The 9,513-nt window shown below is 43.9% G+C and overlaps 1 protein-coding gene across 1 annotated transcript; it reads right to left on the reverse strand.

The window, feature by feature from the left end:
• Positions 1-3,919: 3,919 nt before the first annotated feature.
• Positions 3,920-8,388, reverse strand: LOC125931413 (uncharacterized). The gene is made up of 3 exons (XM_049643301.1): positions 8,383-8,388; positions 8,139-8,274; positions 3,920-4,572 (listed from the first exon to the last, which is right to left on the reverse strand). Exons 1-3 carry the CDS (start codon positions 8,386-8,388, stop codon positions 3,920-3,922), a joined length of 795 nt encoding a protein of 264 aa, XP_049499258.1.
• Between the last annotated feature and the right edge of the window lie 1,125 nt (positions 8,389-9,513).

Raw genomic sequence — 9,513 nt, forward strand, 5'->3', positions numbered from 1 at the left:
GGTTCACTGCAACAGCAGTTCAGTCTTTTGGGTCCACTAGGGGTGGAGGTCTCACCTGAACCCATTGGGGTGGAAGTACTGCCTCCGACGGTGTCTTCTGGGCATGGATTGCACCTCCGGGGCTCTGTCGTGTGGCCCCTACCGTCATAGAGCTGAGCAGCCCTGCCTCTATGGCTCTGGGAGGCTGTCTGGCCTCCTGGAAGCAGAGCGGTGGCCGGTGGCCGCCACTCTTCTGAAACTGATCGGAAGGCAGCCCTGATCATCTCTGAATCACCCTCAGGGTCTTTTTTTGGAGAATACCGCGTGTTCTCAACCATGTACCTCTGTGGTCCCATCTGTAAAATCTAAGAAGCTCATTGCTCCTCGTTCCTTGTCACCTCCTTCCTCTTCCGTTCAAAATGGCAGTTTCCTCCTGGGGTGCCCGATAAGTAAGTGGTTCACGTTCATACTCACTTCCTTATGAAATGGTCACGTGGCCACATGCTTAGTGTTCGCAAATTTTTTTTTTTTTTTTTTTTGCAATACGGATAGGGTGAGAATTGTCTCAAATCTTTAAGTTCTTCCTTTTTGCCTACCAATTCCATCGTTAAATCATTTCTTCCTTTCTATCTTCTCACCTTTTGCTATGAGCAGTCAGGAGGAGCCAGAGCACCTCTGTTTCAATAAGAATTTCCCTTGATGTTCTCAAGGCGGGCTGTGCAAGTTCGCTTACACCTACCTAACACGTGTCTAATTTTTCAACGGCAACTGATAAAACTTTATGCTAGCAAATGGTATCGTGGCTCGCAAACTTTTAAAAATCATACAATCTTGAAAACTATCCATAATATTTGAGACGCTTTTTCAAATAACATTATGGTAATGGAAGAATGCATAGTTGCTGTAGGCACAATCTGCAAATAGTTTAGTTTGTATGCAACATTCGGCATAGTTTAGAGAACAACTAATTATAGTTTGCAATGTTTTAAAGTCACAAATATTAATGTTTTCTCTTTTATTATTGAAATGTACTCATTTGCTTTCATTAGCATGATTTCTGTTTTCTTCTTCACTGACAGTTGTGCAAATTAAAACATTAATTAAAAGAGAGGTAACAGCACTTTTTAATTTATTCGAGTTTTAAGGGCGTTAGTTGTCTCCTTGAACATCAAACATACACCTGGAATTGTGGAACAGTTTGTTGTGACTGCTTGGTTGCATTTACAGAATTCAACACTTTGGAAACTTTGGCAATTTCCATAATATTTGAGTTTGATTTAGTAGTATTTTTTTACATATTTTTTTTAACCGTACGCAACCATAAACGTCCTTTCATGCAAACCCATGAGAAAGGACTCTTGGGGGAGAAACAGCCTTAGGAAGTAGCGTTTTGTTAAATCTCCTTAAGCCTTTCTTCTAAATGTGAGAAGCCGTGCACTGTTTCCAAACATATGTTTTATTAAAGTAATCAATTTACTTTTTAGCATTTTACAGTAGTGACCTCAAAAGCCCATTGCTATGCTGCAGCAAATAACCGTATGATCAACTGAGGAGTTGTGAAGAGGTCAGATGTTGGTGATAGCCTATGTTCTCTTTTCTCTTACGAATCCCAGAGCGGGAATTTGAGTGCGCCTGTGTGAGAACTTTGAGTGTAGCAAGGTGGTTCAATGGATTTGCATACCTTTTGTGAGCACCATTCCGCTCAGTAGACTTCAGTCAGTTACAGTCCCTTTTCTGAGATGAGAGGGACATGGCTTTAGAGAAGGATGCATCTAATTGAAATCATTGCAATCACCTGGCATACAAATTACTTTGCTATATGGAATTAATATTTAAATTTTCTTAATGTTTATCCATTTGTGTGTGTGTGTGTGTGAGAGAGAGAGAGAGAGAGAGAGAGGGAGAGAGACAGTATCTGAAGCAGGCTCCAGGCTCCGAGCTGTCAGCACAGAGCCCGACGTGGGGCTTGAACTCACGAACCGTGAGAGCATGACCTGAGCTGAAGTTGGACGCTCAACCTACTGAGCCACTCGGGCGCCCTGTGGAATTAATATTTTAAGTTGTGAAGTTTGCAATTTCGTTGAGTTATGCTCTTTCCTGCCTATCTGGGTGTAATTTTGAACGTTTCTTAAGGAGAGAATTTTGCTCAAATTTTCAGACTTTTTATGTAGGACATTAATGCTCCCAAGTTTTTATTTAATCACTGCCTTGGTTATATCTCACAGATGTTCATATGTTATGTTTTTCTTTTTTCTAAGATTTTACTTTTAAGTAATCTCTATACCCAACGCAGGGCTCAAACTCACGACCCCGAGATCAAGAGTTGCACGTTCCACCGACTGAGCCAGCCAGGTGCCCCTATGTTTTCATTTTCATTCATTTCAAAATGCTTTCTAATTTTCCTTTTGATTTCTTCCTTGACTTATTGGTTATTCTGAGTTGTATCTTTTAGTTTCCAAGCATTTGTGTGTTTTCCTGAGTTTTGTCCTTTTTGGAATTTTAATTTCATTCCTTTGTTGTCATAAATAATATTTTGTATGATTTGAATCCTTATAAATTCACCGAGCTTTCTCCTTATGGCCCAGAATGTGGTCTACACTGGTAAATGTTCTGTGTTCAACTGAATATATGTGTAATTCTGATGTTGTTGGGTGGAGTGCCCTATAAACGTCCATTAGAAGAAGGTAGCCGAGTGTTGTTCAGGTCTTCTGTCTCATTACTGGTTTTCTTTCTCATTATTCTTTCCAATTATTGCATCCATAACTAGGAGAGGAGTGTTGAAGTCTCCAAATATAATTATAGATTTGTCCATTTCTCCTGTTAGGTCTGTTATTTGAAGTTTGTTGTTAAGTGGGTACACACACGGGATTGTCATGTTGTCTTGGAAAACCAACCCCTTTGTAAATACGTGATATCCCTCTTTATCGCTGGTAATATTACTCCTGAAGTGTAGTTTATCTGATATGAATATAGCTACTCCACCTTTCTCTAGATTTTTTTTTATTCTGTGTATTTTCCCAACCTTTTTATTTTTAACGTATCTATTCCCTTTTATTTGAAAAGGATTTCTTATATCCAGCTTCTATTTGTGTCTTGCCTTTTTAAAATTTTTAAAATTATTTTTGAGAATGGAGGGGTGAGGGGCAGAGGGGGAGAGAGAGAGAGGCTTATGCAGGCTCCATGCCCAGCATAGAGCCTGACGTGGGGCTCGACCTCATCACCACGAGATCAGGACCTGAGCCAAAATCAAGAGTCGGACGCTCAACTGACTGAGCCACCCTGGCACTCGGGGAATATTACGCTTAATGAAACTATAATTGGTTACTTATAATTGGTTACTGCTCTGTGTATCTTTTGTTCCTCTTCCTATGCTTGCTTTTTGGTCGTGTATTTTTATTCCATTTAATCTCCACCATTAAGCAGAGGTCAACAAAATGTGGCCCACGGGCCAGCCGCCTGTTCGTATATGAATAAAGTTTTATTGGAACACCGCTGAGCCCTTTATGTACATAAACCACAAAAGTGGAGTTGACTAGTTGAACAGAAATCACTTGGCCCAGAAATCTAAAATACTTACTATGTGACCCTTCACCGAGAGCTTGCTGACCCCACGCACTGTTGAGTTGTTGGCCTGAATTTAAAAAGTGCGCCTGTGATGAATCTTACCTTTAAATTATATTCAAATAGTGTTTGGCTTCGGGAAGAGAAGACGTTCACCTGGGCGGAGGCACTCGGGAGCCTGCCGTGACTCAAGGTCTAGTGGCCCCGGGCACCGGATACCGAAGCGCGCGGCGGCTCCGTGTTCGCACGTGTGTCATCCGCTCGGGCCGCTGGGGTCCACTGACATCGCCGATTGCTTTATCCTCGGCCAGGGCTGCAGGTGATCTGCAGTGGCTACAAGGGTCGTTGAGGTCCTGAGAAGTACCTCCAGGTCCGGTGGCTAGGGACCAGGGGAGGCAGCGGCGGTGGCCAGATCTGGTTGCGCGCGCCCGGTCGCCTGCAGGGGTGGGTTGCAGACACACGTGCGGTTGGGGCAGGGGGGCCTGGGCCGGCAGCGGGGCTGGGTTGGACCGCGGGCGCACCGGCAGCCGCGGGGCCCGTCCGGGGCACCGACGCAGCCCGGGGACCGGTTGGAGGCCGGTGACGCTGTCAGGCGGGCGGCCTGCAGGTGACTCACCGCGAGGGCTGGCCGTGGGGGCAGGCACGGCGGTGGGGGTTCAGCCGTGGGGGTCCAGGCGGGCGTTGTGCACGCACGCGGCTGCAGAGGCAGGGCTGGCTGCCGGCGGGGAGCCTGGGCTCCAGCAGCGGGGGGGGGGAGGGGGGGGGAGGGGCGGGGCTGGGGAGGGACCCAGAAGGCTGGCGTCTGCTCAGCCGCGAGAGCCGCTGGGTTCTTCCGCGTGACAGCCGGCTGGGTCCGCGAGGAGGTCCTTGGTGACGAAAGCTGAGGGGGTCCGCCGCATCCCCAAGGGCCGTTGAGGTCCTGAGCGGCACGGGCTGCCGGGGTCCTTTGCGGAGCAGGGCCCCGGGGACCCGGATCCCACCGTGGCCGACACTGCTTACCACCAACCTTCTTGTTCTCGGCCAAGGGGAAACCTAAGTGAGGCCTGTGTGCGGTGCCACGAAAGGCTGGCGATCCTGGCCCCTCATCCCGCTCTCCCTTTCTTTCTTTTTTTAAAGTTTATTTATTTATTTTGAGATAGAGAAAGTGCAAGCCAGGGGCGGGGCCGAGACAGGGGGAGAATTCCAAGCCAGCCCGTGGCTTGAACTCATGAGACCTGAGATCAGGACCTGAGCTGAAATCGAGTCAAACTCTTAACCGGCTGAGGCACCCAGGAGCTGCCCGCTCTCCTTTTGCTGGTGGTGGGGAACTCTGTTGACTGTGGGTTTCTCCCTTGGTCCAGAGCAGTGCCAGCTTGGGGGACTGGAAGATGTGGGCAAATTGAAGTGTTCTTTCTGCCCTTTATTGTGCAGTTATTCTCAGGTTTTTCGGTCCACTGTGTTGCCGATGCTTCTTAAGTGGACTCCTGATCTTTCTCAGATGCGTTTTTGTTCATAGATAGTCATCTTAGGGGCACATGGTTGGCTCAGTCAGTGAAGCATCTGGCTCTTGATCTCAGCTCGGTTCCTTTTTTTTTTTTTAATGTTTATTTTTGAGAGAGAGAGAGAGAGAGAGAGCGAGCAGTGAAGGGGTAGAGAGAGAGGGAGACACGTAATCCGAAGCAGGCTCCAGGCTCCGAGCTGTCAGCACAGAGCCCGACGCGGCGCTCGAACTCACAGACCAAGAGATGATGACCTGAGCCGAAGTTGCATGCTCAACTGACTGAGCCACCCAGGCGCCCTGTATTTTCCCAATTTAAAATGATAAAGTCATATTTTAAAAGATAGCAAATAGAAAGTGAAAAATAAACACAGCCATAGCCCCAACCACCCCAAAACAATCCAATTAATTTGATATATACATGTCTTTATGTTGAAATGTATTTGTGATTGACTTTATATAAAATTTGGTGTCTTGCCATTATTTCTAGGTACTTCGATTCACTTATAGCTCTTGCCAATGTTGGAATATAATTTTGCAGGGAAAGCTATAAATGTGAGCTTTACCTTACATTTATTGAAAATGTAGGATGTAATTTTTCCATATTTTGGGGTCTTTTATATTTTCAGCAGTAGAAACTATGGAAATTCCCTCCAGTTAGGGAGAATTGTTAGGCCAGGTGTGAGTGTTTACTTGCTTCTCCAGTCCCAGTGCTGAAGTAATTTCAGACCTATGTTTTTTTTTTTTTTTTTTTTTAATTTATTTTTGGGACAGAGAGAGACAGAGCATGAACGGGGGAGGGGCAGAGAGAGAGGGAGACACAGAATCGGAAACAGGCTCCAGGCTCCGAGCCGTCAGCCCAGAGCCTGACGCGGGGCTCGAACTCACGGACCGCAAGATCGTGACCTGGCTGAAGTCGGACGCTTAACCGACTGCGCCACCCAGGCGCCCCTAGTTTTTTTCTTTTTAATGTTTATTTAATTTTGAGAGAGAGAGAGTGGGGAATGGGCAGAGAGTGAGGGGGGCTGCTGAAGATACTTACTGTCAACATTCGTAATGTTCCAACTGAATTTTCCCAAAGATTATAATTTTATGGAATCAGTTTCATCTGAACTAGTCTAATAAGTGTGGCCGTGACACAAATAATTAGGAATCGTTAATTATTCTTTCAACTGGTCCAGTGTCACTTCTTTGACACTAGACCTTCTTGAGGACAATCGATGGATTCTCATCTCATTCCCTCAAAAAGCTATGGACGAAACGCTAAGTAACATGCCTTGTGGGAAGGGAATTTCTAACTCATGGTTTAGCTGACAGCGGGCAAAGTTAAATGTCTTTTCAGAACCTGCTTAAACAGGTCTGGAAGCAAAATGTTTAGAGGCAAAGCAATGCATGTATAGAAGACAACTATCAAGCTTTCAATAGATTTACATTAATATCAAAGCTCTATCTAGTGGCCAAAAGAAGAACTTCTGGTTTCTGAGTAAATCAAGTGTAATAACAAGCAACTAACTTAAACAAGATTCCGTTTTAACTTTGTAAATATTAATAAAGAAGCTGCATTTCAGTTATGGAGTTTGTTTGAGATATACAGAATTCAATAATATTTTTATAACAATTTTTGTCACTGGGTTTGAATTTATCATTGCAAATGTAATACTATAAAGTACACGATTAATTACATTATAACGATCCATTCATTTCCCGTTTTGTGGGTCCACAAAAATACAGAATCATGTGGAGGTTATTAAGTTTATTTTGCAAAAAAAAAAAACGACTTCATCTGTAGCTAAGTTTATACTTGATACTTTGCATCTATAACATCCTTAATTTTCACCATTCCAGAGAATGCCAATACTTTCTAGTTTTTTTTTTTTTGTAGCTAGCATCAAAATGGGTTCCTGTAAGTGTTTACGGCCCAGGGCCTTGGGGAAAAATTAATGTTTTTGGTTCAGCAGCCTTTTTTCATTCTGGGTTTTTTGTTCTCATTTAAAAATATAACTATTTGAGGAATAATTTACTTAAAATGCACCTATTTTAAGTGTACATTTTGATGAATCACGATACGTTTATGTCACTAATACTAAAGGGCAAATTATGCATGAGCCATGTAAAAGAACAGTAAGGCAGTCTTTATTCAGGAATACTATGATAGGCGTAGGGATCGCTGCCATGGGTCCCTGCCCGGGGGGTGGGAGATTGGGCTCAACTTTGAATACTAGCCAAGGAGCAGGGCCAGGGCTCATGGATGGAAAACTGCTAAGGGCAAACATGAGGAATAGGGGGGATTGCGCCGACCTAACGGGATTCTGGCTGAAGACAGGCCCTTACCTCTGGGGGATGGTAGGAGGTGAGGAGCTCCATCAGATCACAGCGGTGATTAGATGGGGAGAATGAGGGATTCTGGCTAAACTGGCCTAAGAGTCTTGCTATTTTAGCGCAGTGCAGAGATGAACACCGAAGTTCAAAAGTGGAGGCCTACTTGAAACATTTCTTAGCACAGCCTGATTAGAGTTTGGTTAAAGAGAGAATCTTTGTCAGTCATTACCACATAATAAAAAGATACAATACTTACACCACCTCAACATAATCCTTTGTGTCTCTTTATAGTCAATCCCCATATTCCCTGGCTCAGCAGATACGCTGTGCTTTCTGTCGCTATTACCATACATTATGTTGTTTACTCTAGAATTGCATACAAATTTTCCATACAAATGGAAACATTGTTCTGCTAAGGATAATGCCTTTGAAACGTATCCATACAGTTGGTAATAGTAGCTAATTCCTCCATACTGCCAATAGTCTCCCAACGTTTGCATATACCCCATAGTGAGTTAAATCAGCATCTAAACATCTGAGAGAAACGATTCTTCCTCCCCAGTCAGAAGAACCGTGCTCCCCAAACTGTGGGACAGATGTCTATTAATAGTTTATCTCTCTCTCTCATTCCAATTTTAGTCTCAGATGTTGGAGAAGAGCGTGGCATAGCAAGGTAAATAAAGTCCCAGTTTTCTGGCAGAAGGATTCTAAAGAGAATCCAAAAAAAGTGGGGAGATTGCAGAGAAGGGGAGGAGCTTAAGAAAGCGAACTCATGAAGTTGTTAATAGACTCCTGGACTCACTCCAAAGCTGTGTACGCGTGGGTCTGCGCCTAAGCAGCATATCAAAGACTTTGAGCCTGGAAGTAATAGACCGTTGCCCGGTTTCCAGACTGGCCACTACATGGTACATAAATATGAGAGCTGAAACCATGAAACTCTTCGAAGAAGACAAAGCGGTAAATATTCATGAGCTTAAACCTGGCAGAAGGTTCTTAGATATGATAGAAACAACACCAGTAACAAAAGAAAAAGTAGATAAATTTACCTTCATCGATATCCAAAAAATTGCACATTCAGGGACACTATCAAGAAAGTAGAAAGATAATCTACAGAATGGGAGACAGTATTTGCAAATCATATAACTGCAAATCCGATATCCAGAGTATAGAAAGAACTAAAAATCAACGACAAAAACCCCCCAAACAAGACAATTAAAATCAGGGCAAATGACTTGAATAGACATTTCTACAAAGATGATCTACAAATGGACAAATGAGCACTTGAAAAGTTGCTCAAAGTCTTTAGTACTTAGGAAATGCAAATCAGAGTCATAATAGGTACCACTTCATGTCTACCGGGATGGCTAAAATAAGAAAAAATGGAAATAGTAAGTGTAAGCAAGGATGTAGAGGAATTGGGACCCTGGTACATTGCTGGAGGGAACATAAAATGGTGCAGGCATTGCAGAAAACAGATTGGCAGTTCTTCGAAAGGCTACACATAGCTTTCCCACATGACCTAGCAATTCTGCACCTACATACACACCGAAAACAGTGGAAAACAGATGCTCCGTTAGATAGTCATGTGCCGGGGGCGCCTGGGTAGCTCAGTCGGTTAAGTGTCCGACTCTGGCTCAAATCATGATCTCATGGCTCGTGAGTTCGAGCCCCACGTCAGGCTCTGTGCTGACATCTCAGAGCCTGGAGCCTGCTTCACATTCTGTGTCTCCCTCTCTGTCTCTCTGCCCTCCCCTGCTTGTCTCTGTCTCTCTCTATCTCTCAGAAATAATAATAATAAAAAAGATAGGTGCCAATACTCATTGCAGCATTTTCTTTTTTTTTAATGTTTGTTTGTTTATTTATTTATTTATTTATTTTTTTAATATATGAAATTTACTGTCAAATTGGTTTCCATACAACACCCAGTGCTCATCCCAAAAGGTGCCCTCCTCAATACCCATCACCCACCCTCCCCTCCCTCCCACCCCCCATCAACCCTCAGTTTGTTCTCAGTTTTTAACAGTCTCTTATGCTTTGGCTCTCTCCCACTCTAACCTCTTTTTTTTTTTTTTCCTTCCCCTCCCCCATGGGTTTCTGTTACGTTTCTCAGGATCCACATAAGAGTGAAACCATATGGTATCTGTCTTTCTCTGTATGGCTTATTTCACTTAGCATCA

Source organism: Panthera uncia, chromosome X (genome assembly GCF_023721935.1).
Source record: "Panthera uncia isolate 11264 chromosome X, Puncia_PCG_1.0, whole genome shotgun sequence".
Classification (NCBI taxonomy): domain Eukaryota; kingdom Metazoa; phylum Chordata; class Mammalia; order Carnivora; family Felidae; genus Panthera; species Panthera uncia.